At 34.2% G+C, this 13,642-nt stretch overlaps 1 protein-coding gene across 1 annotated transcript; it reads left to right on the forward strand.

Annotated features, from left to right (window-relative positions):
* Nucleotides 1-1,413: 1,413 nt before the first annotated feature.
* On the forward strand, nt 1,414-8,294 carry LOC145678310 (uncharacterized; the record flags this gene model as incomplete). Its single annotated transcript, XM_081748320.1, has 4 exons — nt 1,414-1,447; nt 2,716-2,893; nt 4,108-4,204; nt 8,168-8,294. Coding segments are annotated over 4 exons (373 nt in total), but the record flags the coding sequence as incomplete, so codon positions are not given.
* Nucleotides 8,295-13,642: the final 5,348 nt, after the last annotated feature.

The following is a 13,642-nucleotide window of genomic DNA, read 5'->3' on the forward strand; positions in this document are numbered from 1 at the left end:
GGTTTAGTATAGTAAATTGTCTACACAAGCGAATTGTATTTCAAGCTACTTCATGTCTGCTAACCAAATGCGGTAGTAGTCTGTACTGGGACTTGTAATATTTCCTATTAAAATAAAATTTCACAAGTCTTAAAATAGTTTTACAACTCACATTTATTAGTAGCAGTCATTAAATAACTTTAAAATACATTAGTAGGGTTAAAATTGGAATTTACAACCACGAGCAAAATTGACACCCCTTAGTCTTTCACGTGACCAATTATAGTTTAGTCTTCCTAGGGTTAATGTTAAGATACACGGATGACTAATGATAGTGAATGATTATGAAGGAATTAGTGGCATGAGAACGGGAAAACCCTCACGAATATGATATTGTCCATCATAAACTCATAAGGCCGGAGATTGAACCAAAGATCCGTCGCACCAAAAGGCAACGTTCTACCTCTGAGCAATCAACCCTTTCCTTCCGCAGTGCTGATTTATGAAGTCATACTCTAATGACCTGGTCATAATTCTGCAACGTAGTGGTCTTCTACACACGTCTTCCTAATTGTTCCCTACTTTTCCCCCCAAGATTTCTGATTAAATGAACAGCGAAATCATATTTAAAAAAAATCTTTGAGTTTTGTCCCACGGTTATGCGGGGCAGCCTAAAGGAGACGGTGATGATGAGAATGAATTAAATAATGGATTGAAGAAAGTGGAGGGGAACGGTAGAACCCTGAGAAAATCTACGCACACGGTGTTTGTCCACCACAAACGTACACCCATGTCCAAAATTATTGTCGCATGTCTATAAATATGTTGTTGTAGGAATAAAATTTGATAACGAATTCGCCCTGTATTTCTTACAATGTTGGTATGTGCGTAATCGGCAAAGACATGTATGTGGCAAATTTCATGTCAAAAGAGCAGTAAATAAGAACAATAAAACGAAAATAAAGCTTTCTTGACCATTTGTTTTACTCATTCTAATTTATGTGCTTATAATTCTTTCCCTATAAAATTTTCCACAAATATACATTTCTCGATTATACACATAGTATCGGTATTAAAAGTATCCTGCAAAATCATTATCAAATTATATTCTTACAAGAAGACAGTTATAGATATGCGACAATCATTTTGAACATGAATGTACATTTAATTGTTTCAATGGTTTGTGAAATAATATATTTTCTAGTTATATTAACACCTTCAAAACAATATTTCCTAAAATTTATTGCAGATATCAAAATGGTATTTGGCCAAATGCAATCTACTTTAGCTGACCTTAGTGAAAGAGTATCTTCCGTCGAGAAGAAGGTCGACACACTTCTAAGTAATGGTGTGAGTGTGAAAGCAGAGTCCATAATCCGAACTTCTTGGCCTTCTGCCTCTGCGAACGTTGAATGATTTTCAAACATTTGAAAGAAAGCTTGAAGAACCTAACTTCGGAAAGAAATATGTAAGTATCCTATCAAACCTGTACAAGTTATGAAACAGGTTTCAAATCTTTGTTATATCTTTTAATTTACGTCTTTTTGGAACATCTCTCTTTTGACTCAATGTTAGCATCAACTCCATTTTTGCCAATTTAGCCATTATCATGTGCATTAGCTATGGACTATAATTTTGGTCAACTTGCCATTCATACTTGCTAATATAGCGGCAATTACATCTTTTGCAGTCAATTTTTTTTTTTTTTAGAAAATATGAAAAACCTAAAAAAAAGTAGTTTATCTTGGTATTTTTCTAATTCTTTTGTTTACAACAGCACTTACATTGTCACAGTAGATTAGATATCTTTTATCAGTCTCACCTATCCGTCACGGTAAATTGGGATTCCTGGATTTGGTTTCTCCATAGTCAATTTGTTTGATTAGTTTCTAGTGTATTTTTAGTTTGGGTGGAGTTTTTCTTGTTGAGATGCGTGCATGTGCATGTATATATTTTTGTGATAGATCAATAGTGTTATAAAGCCATACCCAGCATTAGAAGTTGAAAATAATTCAAGAGATTTTATTACTTCTAGTCAATGAAGGAACAAATTGTATTGTGAAACTGTTTGATTTGAGGATATCAAAAGATAAATAATATTAGAACATCTTTGTAAACTAGTAGACTTAAAGTACCAAATATGTAGTTCCTTTATTCCTAAATTCTGTTACCTATAATTTAAGGTAAGTTGAGCCATTTTTAGCTAGTTTTTGTGCGTCATTTAGATATTTTCTGACACTACTTGTTGGCAGCATTGATTAACCCACTGTTACTTGTTACTTTTGGAAGTGTATGTAATTTCCATATACATACACACACAAACACACACACACACACACACACACACACATATATATATATATATATATATATATATATATATATATATATATATATATATATATATATATAGTATGTTTTTCTAATTCAAACGGACAATGGTCCTTTTAAATAACCGCTATTCCGATATAAAGCTGAAAGTTACCAAATAAATCCCAGGCAAACAGTTTTTGTTAGTCACGTAGCCCATTTGATACGGCCTTCCGTGAAACTCAGAACCCCACGCTTTTTTTTTCACACTTCACATTACGGTATCTAAAAATTAATCTAGTTTCATTCATGCTTCGTTTTTTTTTTTCCACTGGTAGAAAAACATAACAATACGGACCCTTATATATATTGCTTTTCTTTTTGATTTCAGCATGCATTAGATCTAAATACTTTCCTTTCTTTCAGGTAAAAGTATTACTGTCAATTGGTGGTAAGGATTTTAAAAGGTTTCGCTCACAATGCAATAAGAAGAACTTTGTGCGACAAACTCGCAATGGAATTCTCCTACTCTGGCAGGAAACCAAGGATCATGAAGCAAAAAAGCACACCTTTGGGTCCAACCAAATGTGCAATAAGATCAACAGTAAGTTGATTTGAAAAGTTGTACTGAAATATTTAACTTCATTTATTTATTTATGCTAGTAACCATACAAAATTCCAGTTTGCTAATTATTAAGTCTTACTTCTCTCGTACTGGACGTGTGTTCTCATATTAGTATGTCCCAAGCAATCAGAAGTAATTCTTCATGAATAAAGTATGCTTTGAGTACTTTAGGATTCTTTTACTGTCAAGTAGTAAAATATGTAAATGTGTTCACCCTTACTGGGTGGATATAACATCTGTGTAGAATGTATAGGAAATTCAATAACTGATCCAACACTCTATGTTGTAAACAAAGCTTTACTGGCAAAGTACATATTTAAACAAATCTTTGCTTGAAAAAGCATTCAAAAGAATTTGTAAGGTGTACGGAAAATCTAAAACCAAATAAAATTCCAAGGTAGGAATGATTCCAGGGCTAAATAAAGTCAATAGTGTCAACCAATTTAAATTGAAGTACAGTGTAGGAATCACTACTGTGAAGTATAATTTTGCACCAGACTTTTCGTGTATACCTGTAAATTTGATACTGTCTACCACACGAATATAACTTTGTTGGGTTGGCAACACTATTAGTCTGGTAGTATTACATAGTATGCCAAACTGTCTCCCCTGCCGATATTTTAAAGGTGCAAAATTTCAGAGCTCTTTGTCTAACACTGGAACGCAGATAAAACACTAGAAGAACATAGCTTTCGAAGTTACCATAATTCCAGTATAAAAAGAGAAAAGTTGCAGGCTTTCAAGACGGCGAATAGTCAAACTTTCGTCTTTCTGTCGACTTCATCTTTCAATTTTTCGTGACAACGAAGTTAGCCAAAACACATGTGTTTTTTGTAGTGTTATTTAAGGTGACTTTAAACGTTGACTCAAAACCATATCACCACTAAGGGCACCGGAAGAAAGTCTTGTTACACTTGTATCGAAAAATGTAACTTTTCCATTATATAATATACCAAAAGTGTGGTGGAAGATAACTTTCTATAGTACCCTTACATAAAAATCACAAAATAGGGGCCTAGCTTAGGTGACTTGAAAAATAATATAGGAATTAGTTTCAGCTCTAGGTATCCATGTTTACAAACCATACCATAATTCCGTAAAGCTATTTAAGAGGGAAATTTATTTCAAATGACAGTTTTTTTTTAAGAATAAAAGTCGCTAGTACTTGCTTGAAATTCTATCTTTCTTTTCAGCTGCTGTTCGTAAGATGTACACCGTCGCAACAGAAGAAACGGTGAAGGAAGTATTGGGTGTTTGGCTGCAGCAGGCGGAGCCTAGACTACTGCGTAGGTAAGTATAGTTTTACCTATTTTCCTTACAATCACGAGAGATATCGGAAAGTTCTTACCATCACTAAATAAGCCAGGAATCTGCAACTTAGTCCATGGACGCGTTCTTCTCTACATATACGTTTTGTATTCACTACATTTCTCACATCTATAGGTCACTAGATCAATATCATATGCATAGAATTCTGTGGATTTGGAGGAAAAAGAGATTTCCACCGTTTCAATGCCTCTTACTTTCCCGGACCCCAAGATATGAACATCTTATTATAATAATTGTAATCCTTCCCTTTTTCTTCCTTTTAGGATATGTATCATAAAACGCTTTTGTAATAATTTTAAATGAGAAGTTACTTCCATATTTCAAATCTTAAAAGATTTAGAGATACCGACATTTTATTAGAATAATTGTAATCCCCACCTTTTTTTTCTCCTCTCCACATCGTTTCTTTCCCTTTTTACTAGCATGTCAAAAAAGAAAAAAGAGGGCCGAAACACGTGGCAAAGTATTTTAAATGAGAAATGGAAATACTGAACTTCAAATCTCTCACCTTAAGGAATTAAATACTTTACTATAATAATTATAATCCCCATCCATTTTTCTTTCCACCCCCCTTTCTTACCTCCGAGGCATATTTCAAAAGCGCTTAAATTCTTATCTACTTATTTTAAATAATATGAAAATACCAAATTTCATGTTTCAAACCTTCATAAATTCAGAGATTTTGACATCTTATAATAATTGTAATCCTCACTCCTTTTCTTTTCTTTCTCACTTTGTTTCTTTTTTTCCTTTGTACTAAAATATCAAAAACCGCTTAAATATGTCAAATTATTTGAAATGATACATCCGAATATCAAATTTCAAGTCTGTAACCTTAAGGAATTCGGAGATATGGTCATATTTTAAAAATACGTTCCACACCTATTTCCTCCCCTTCCTGTCGAATTTGCAAAAATCCTTCCTTAGTGGTATCCTACGTAACAAATCCCATGTACTGTCCATATTTAACTTGTCTATCTTAAGCGATTTGGCCTGTGCAAAGATCTGTCGGTCACTCAATCACTTAGGTCTTTGTATTTTATATAGCGAGATGAGTTCATTTTTACGCACTCATGTATTAGTACACAGTGAAATGAGATGAAATGTTTACCTTGTATGTATTTATTATTTTATTATCCTTTATAATTTAGCAACTTGCCTGTTACTTTCCTCGGAGGATGGAAATATTAACTAAAATCGAGATTCATTACTGTTTACATTTTTATTTTTTTGTCTTCTGGAAGAAAGTACCTCTGTTAATTTTATTTTTTTATTACTCCTATCTGCTGAATGAAATCTTTTTTTTTTCTAAGAATAACTTTTATTCCTTGATTAATTTTGGTGTTGATTACTTCTTTTCTATACTGCGGGAAATTTCATTTTTTGAAAACTGCGATGTCAGAGTAATAGAGAGATAGGCACTTTCTGTTATATTTGCCTTCTAAAAACATTTCCTACCTGCTGCATGAAAAACAGAAAGCAACTAACCTCTTTTTTTCTTGACTAATTTTAGTGTTATTTTACATCTTTTCTATCTACTGAACGAACTCATCTCATGAGAGAAAAACTACAATACCACCCTCTTTCTTGATTGATTAGAGTTAATTACTTCTTTTCTATAGTAAATAAAATCATCTTACATTCTGGAAAACTCTGCAATGCCATTGTAATAGAGAAATATGCAATTGCAGAATCTTCCAGACGATAAGATTATTTCGTTTATTATAGAAACAAGCAATAAAGTACTATAATTAATTAAGATACAGATGGTATTCTAGTTTTTTTTCCTTCTCAGAAGATACGGTTTCATTCAGGAGATAGAAAAGAAGTAAAATAACATTAAAACTAATAAAGAAACAGTTTTTTTTCCTAGAAGATAAAGACTTCAGCAGTTAGAAAATTTTGTTAAAAGACAAAATAATAGTAAATGCACATTTCTCTCTTACAAAGACATTCCCGAGTTTTCGGGAAGATAAGACTTCATTCAGTATGAAAAAGAAGTAATCTACACTAAAATTGAACAAGAAATAAAGGTTAATGTTTTATCCACAAGATAAAGACTTCATTCAGCAGTGGCAGTAATAAAAAAATAAATTTAAAAAGTAAGAGTAGTTTTTTTTCCCCAAAGACAAAAAGATTTCAATAGGATGGAGCACGCCAAAGTATGCGTATGCGTAAACACTCAACAACAAATTACCAGGAAAATAAATAGGGAGACATAGGTCTTAAAATGCATTCAGAATTTGACTGGATTGAAGTAAATGAAGTGATTTTCCTGCCTTGTGCCATGTACACTGAGAAATGTTTCTGCTTTCAAAGATGGGATATCAAGAACTAGGTCGATAGGTCGCAGGAGTATTTATTACTTCTCTATAATGAATTGTGAAACGACGCTAATGACTCCGACACGACGTTCCATGAATATGGGTCAAATAAACTTAGTGTTACATTTACGGTAATGAGTCATCCCTTCTTCATTTGATATGTATGATGAAGGCAATATGCATGTCTTCCTATCAGTGATTCTTGTGTTTTGAAAGAATGAAACGTTGCAAAGATGTATTCCTCCGCTGTAAGGCTCAGGATTAAAATCCGTTTGTTTTACTGTCACAAATAATTCCAGTGAATTGTTGTTCAACACCTCTTTACGTATTAGTCACCAGTAATTTTTTTATTTTTTATTTTTAAAGAGAAATATTTCATTGAACCTCTAAGGTATGTTCTAAACTCGTTGCAAAATGGTACGAAGTTGTCCGTGTACACGGTGCCTACTTTAGTAAATTCTACACGTTTCCTGTGAATTGCGAACTACACTTTCCCACGCGTTCTGTTGTACGTGACGCAGGATAACGCCTTGTAGGTCATCATCTGTCATTTATGTTGCTCCGTGAAGAATACAAGGTATATAGGTTCACACACTTATGACCTATCTTTCCTGTGAATCGTGAGATCAGATTGCATTTCATACAAGGCATGGAGAGAAAATTACAGAAATAAGTAAATATTTGTTCTTCCATCTCTCAGTGATTTCTTATATCAGTGATTACTTCGTTTGTTTTTCGTAACGCCGTGCTTATACAACAGTATCGAGTGAGTCAATATGACATTTTCTGGATTTATCTCAATTGATGCTCTCACAGAACAATGCACATTTTCAGCTAGGAAACAAACAAACAAAAAAAAAAAAAAAAAAAAACTTTACTGAAAATTTACTGGCACTAGAACATTGAAATAGGTAAAGTGAATAAATACCATGCAGTGGTACCAGTGATGAAACGAGTAACATACTTCGTGACTCGTGATCCCGAAGTAGTCAGATCCCTGACCCTGTAGACCCAGACAGATTCGTGCGATCCCGAGATGACTTAATATCAGACTGTGGGAGAGTATGTTGTAATTGTAACAAACGCGATTCTTTCCTTTCAAGTGTTTCTTATGAGTGATCGTCAAAATTTAATCAAATAAGGCTGTAAAACGTAAAATGTAGAATATAAGGGATGCCACTAAACCGAAAGAGTGTTTGGGTAATGTTTATGTATAGTAGTGTTTAAAATTACTTTATTAATTTTCAGTATGGGAAGATGAATTATATTGTATTTGACATAGTCAAGACACTTTGAATAAGAAGTGTCACACTACAAATCTAACATCTGAATAGGTGAGCTCGATTAGGGAATATTAATTCACTATAAAAAATTCTACCGTAATGCTATAGAAATCATATTTGGAGTGCCTCCAAGCCATGGATCACCAGATCTGAGAAACGAGTGCCAGACTCTGTTGCCTTGTGTGGCACTTACTTCAAAGAATAATAATTTATTTTAATGAGAGCGTATTTATAAGGTAAACAATATGAATGTTTTCTTTTAACTGTGCAATCAATTACATGTTTTTCAGTACGTATTTATGATCGTTATTTTGCAGAGAACGAAGAAATTCAAAACCTGTAGTGGAAGGTCACACCGTTGAAGTTGAGGAACCGAATTAAGGAAATAAGTTAGAAATAATACAAAATATGTAAATAAGTTCAATAAATAACATTGTAATACAAGCTGGTTGTTTTCATGGAACCTTATATCAGTTGTTGTGTAGAATATAGGGATAATTTATTTCAAATATGTAGCAGCAGGATGCGAAATCATAACAGTTATGATCGGGGAGAGATAGGAGTAAATAAATAAGTAAAAAAAAAAAAATGCACTGGAAAGTTTTGAAATGAAGATTTCATATATTGAACATCCAAAATTATTGATATATGTAAGGTTAGGGATAATGCTTATCCACTAGGTTGTCCACTAACTGCACAGATTTACTGTAAATAGTTTGTATACTTCTGACAGTGTCGATGTCACCTTATCTCTCCAGTAAATTATTTAGGATGAATTTTCTTCCAAAATTTTGAAGTGTGGGAATGGCCATCCTCAGTATTTCGCACCCTGTGTAGCAGTGGTTCTAGGATTTAATTTATATTTCTTTCTTTCCTGAAATCTGATAATTTAAAAGTTTGCTTAGCCCTTGACGCTTGTCTAGTGGTGTACGTCTTTGGTGCGCCTAGGGTCGTGGTCGATTCCCAGTGGAAGACCTTACAAACACTAAACGCATTACTGTTCGGATTCTACAGGTCAGTGTCTCATGTAAAACTTCGTGCTGAAACGGGACGCTCAACTTCAACATCAAACTGTGGTTAATGGTAAACTAATTGGATACTGATCTGCCAGGTCGCATAGTATATTCACCAAGGAACTCAGGAAAAGTGTTGCTTTCTATGTTGAGATAAGATACTAATCTCAATAGACTGGAGTATGGGGTATATATTCAACACCAATGTTGTGTGAGACATGGATTTATAATTTAACATGATATTTCAATAATGTTACTCAACAGAAGTAAACCTGAACCTCGTGCTGCAAAGACGCATAATGGACGAAGGAAAGAAGCATAATACAGATTGTGAAAGTGTACATTATTTTGCTTTCATTTTGACCGAACACAACTATTCTTTTTCAGAACATTGCTTATGTAGGTTTAACAGTTCTTTCGTCGTCACCTTTACGTTTATTTTTGCAGGATTGTTGTCTATATGAGGTTAATTTCATTTTGTATAAGATTTGATGTGAGGCCCAGTAGTGTCAACCTTGATACAGATTTGTTTCTGCACGTGAGAAAATGATTCATCTGGTTGGCGTCATGTATAATGTTTGATGTGAAGGTTAGTATAATGTTCAGTGTTTAAGTTACATAAATGATGGTGTGTGTTCTTTTGCCATCTGAGGGTGTTTGGATATTGCCACCACTTTATTGGCATTCTTTTAAAAATATTGCAGAAACCATAGCTTACTACTATGTTTACTATTAATAGTAAGTATGGTATGGTTTCCCCTATATATATTTAAAATAATGCCAATAAAGTGATGGCAATATATAAACACCTCAGATGGCAAAAGAATACACACCATCATTTATGTAACTTACACATTGAACATTATACTAACCTTCACATCAAACATTATACATGTCGCCAAGCAGATGAATCATTTTCTCACGTGCAGAAATAAATTTGTATCAAGCTTTACTGAGAAGCTTGCAATAAACGAGACAGATTAAGCATGTGCTAAACTTGAAGTGGACAGCTTGAAATAAGCTTGAGGTGACAAGCCTGTAGCAAGCATTATGTACCAAGTTTGAAATAAACTTGAGGTAACAAGCCTGTAGCAAGCATTATGTACCAAGTTTGAAATAGACTTGAGGTAACAAGCCTGGAGCAAGCATTACGTACCAAGTTTGAAATAAACTTGAGGTAACAAGCCTGTAGCATGCTTTATGTAACAAGTTTGCAATAAGCTTGAGGTAACAAGCCTGTAGCAAGCATTATGTACCAAGTTTGAAATAGACTTGAGGCAACAAGCCTGGAGCAAGCATTACGTACCAAGTTTGAAATAAACTTGAGGTAACAAGCCTGTAGCATGCTTTATGTAACAAGTTTGCAATAAGCTTGAGCTGACAAGCTTGAAACAATCTTACAGTATAAGCCTACAATATGCTTGTCGCCTGTCAACTTCGTCGCTTGAATCAGCCTTGATATACGCTTACAGACTTGTCGTAACAAGCTTGGGACAAGCTTATATCCTTGTCACGACAAGCTTATATCATGCTTGTGGCAAGCTGTTTCTGCTATCTGGGCGTTTATCCGTTTCCTTCCTCAAGAGTAATATTTCATAAAACTTCATATTGTCGTCAACCTGGGATCTCTAATGGACTCAGAAGGCATTTTTATAGCTAGAACGTTTTTTCACCAATCGCAATAGTATAAACCAAGGTTCTGATTTTCTTGAACTTGAATTGTGACTGGACAAGACAACGTTCCCAGATAGCAGAAACAGCTTGCCACAAGCATGATATAAGCTTGTCGTGACAAGGATATAAGCTTGTCCCAAGCTTGTTACGACAAGTCTGTAAGCGTATATCAAGGCTGATTCAAGCGACGAAGTTGACAGGCGACAAGCATATTGTAGGCTTATACTGTAAGATTGTTTCAAGCTTGTCAGCTCAAGCTTATTGCAAACTTGTTACATAAAGCATGCTACAGGCTTGTTACCTCAAGTTTATTTCAAACTTGGTACGTAATGCTTGCTCCAGGCTTGTTGCCTCAAGTCTATTTCAAACTTGGTACATAATGCTTGCTACAGGCTTGTTACCTCAAGCTTATTGCAAACTTGTTACATAAAGCATGCTACAGGCTTGTTACCTCAAGTTTATTTCAAACTTGGTACGTAATGCTTGCTCCAGGCTTGTTACCTCAAGTCTATTTCAAACTTGGTACATAATGCTTGCTACAGGCTTGTTACCTCAAGTTTATTTCAAACTTGGTACATAATGCTTGCTACAGGCTTGTCACCTCAAGCTTATTTCAAGCTGTCCACTTCAAGTTTAGCACATGCTTAATCTGTCTCGTTTATTGCAAGCTTCTCAGTAAAGCTTGATACAAATTTATTTCTGCACGTGAGAAAATGATTCATCTGCTTGGCGACATGTATAATGTTTGATGTGAAGGTTAGTATAATGTTCAATGTGTAAGTTACATAAATGATGGTGTGTATTCTTTTGCCATCTGAGGTGTTTATATATTGCCATCACTTTATTGGCATTATTTTAAATATATATAGGGGAAACCATACCATACTTACTATTAATAGTAAACATAGTAGTAAGCTATGGTTTCTGCAATATTTTTAAAAGAATGCCAATAAAGTGGTGGCAATATCCAAACACCCTCAGATGGCAAAAGAACACACACCATCATTTATGTAACTTAAACACTGAACATTATACTAACCTTCACATCAAACATTATACATGACGCCAACCAGATGAATCATTTTCTCACGTGCAGAAACAAATCTGTATCAAGGTTGACACTACTGGGCCTCACATCAAATCTTATACAAAATGAAATTAACCTCATATAGACAACAATCCTGCAAAAATAAACGTAAAGGTGACGACGAAAGAACTGTTAAACCTACATAAGCAATGTTCTGAAAAAGAATAGTTGTGTTCGGTCAAAATGAAAGCAAAATAATGTACACTTTCACAATCTGTATTATGCTTCTTTCCTTCGTCCATTATGCGTCTTTGCAGCACGAGGTTCAGGTTTACTTCTGTTGAGTAACATTATTGAAATATCATGTTAAATTATAAATCCATGTCTCACACAACATTGGTGTTGAATATATACCCCATACTCCAGTCTATTGAGATTAGTATCTTATCTCAACATAGAAAGCAACACTTTTCCTGAGTTCCTTGGTGAATATACTATGCGACCTGGCAGATCAGTATCCAATTAGTTTACCATTAACCACAGTTTGATGTTGAAGTTGAGCGTCCCGTTTCAGCACGAAGTTTTACATGAGACACTGACCTGTAGAATCCGAACAGTAATGCGTTTAGTGTTTGTAAGGTCTTCCACTGGGAATCGACCACGACCCTAGGCGCACCAAAGACGTACACCACTAGACAAGCGTCAAGGGCTAAGCAAACTTTTAAATTATCAGATTTCAGGAAAGAAAGAAATATAAATTAAATCCTAGAACCACTGCTACACAGGGTGCGAAATACTGAGGATGGCCATTCCCACACTTCAAAATTTTGGAAGAAAATTCATCCTAAATAATTTACTGGAGAGATAAGGTGACATCGACACTGTCAGAAGTATACAAACTATTTACAGTAAATCTGTGCAGTTAGTGGACAACCTAGTGGATAAGCATTATCCCTAACCTTACATATATCAATAATTTTGGATGTTCAATATATGAAATCTTCATTTCAAAACTTTCCAGTGCATTTTTTTTTTTTTACTTATTTATTTACTCCTATCTCTCCCCGATCATAACTGTTATGATTTCGCATCCTGCTGCTACATATTTGAAATAAATTATCCCTATATTCTACACAACAACTGATATAAGGTTCCATGAAAACAACCAGCTTGTATTACAATGTTATTTATTGAACTTATTTACATATTTTGTATTATTTCTAACTTATTTCCTTAATTCGGTTCCTCAACTTCAACGGTGTGACCTTCCACTACAGGTTTTGAATTTCTTCGTTCTCTGCAAAATAACGATCATAAATACGTACTGAAAAACATGTAATTGATTGCACAGTTAAAAGAAAACATTCATATTGTTTACCTTATAAATACGCTCTCATTAAAATAAATTATTATTCTTTGAAGTAAGTGCCACACAAGGCAACAGAGTCTGGCACTCGTTTCTCAGATCTGGTGATCCATGGCTTGGAGGCACTCCAAATATGATTTCTATAGCATTACGGTAGAATTTTTTATAGTGAATTAATATTCCCTAATCGAGCTCACCTATTCAGATGTTAGATTTGTAGTGTGACACTTCTTATTCAAAGTGTCTTGACTATGTCAAATACAATATAATTCATCTTCCCATACTGAAAATTAATAAAGTAATTTTAAACACTACTATACATAAACATTACCCAAACACTCTTTCGGTTTAGTGGCATCCCTTATATTCTACATTTTACGTTTTACAGCCTTATTTGATTAAATTTTGACGATCACTCATAAGAAACACTTGAAAGGAAAGAATCGCGTTTGTTACAATTACAACATACTCTCCCACAGTCTGATATTAAGTCATCTCGGGATCGCACGAATCTGTCTGGGTCTACAGGGTCAGGGATCTGACTACTTCGGGATCACGAGTCACGAAGTATGTTACTCGTTTCATCACTGGTACCACTGCATGGTATTTATTCACTTTACCTATTTCAATGTTCTAGTGCCAGTAAATTTTCAGTAAAGTTTTTTTTTTTTTTTTTTTTTTGTTTGTTTGTTTCCTAGCTGAAAATGTGCAT

The sequence above is a fragment of the Thermobia domestica genome, unplaced genomic scaffold, assembly GCF_964235325.1.
Source record: "Thermobia domestica unplaced genomic scaffold, izTheDome1.hap1.1 HAP1_SCAFFOLD_2377, whole genome shotgun sequence".
In the NCBI taxonomy this organism is placed as follows: Eukaryota; Metazoa; Arthropoda; class Insecta; order Zygentoma; family Lepismatidae; genus Thermobia; species Thermobia domestica.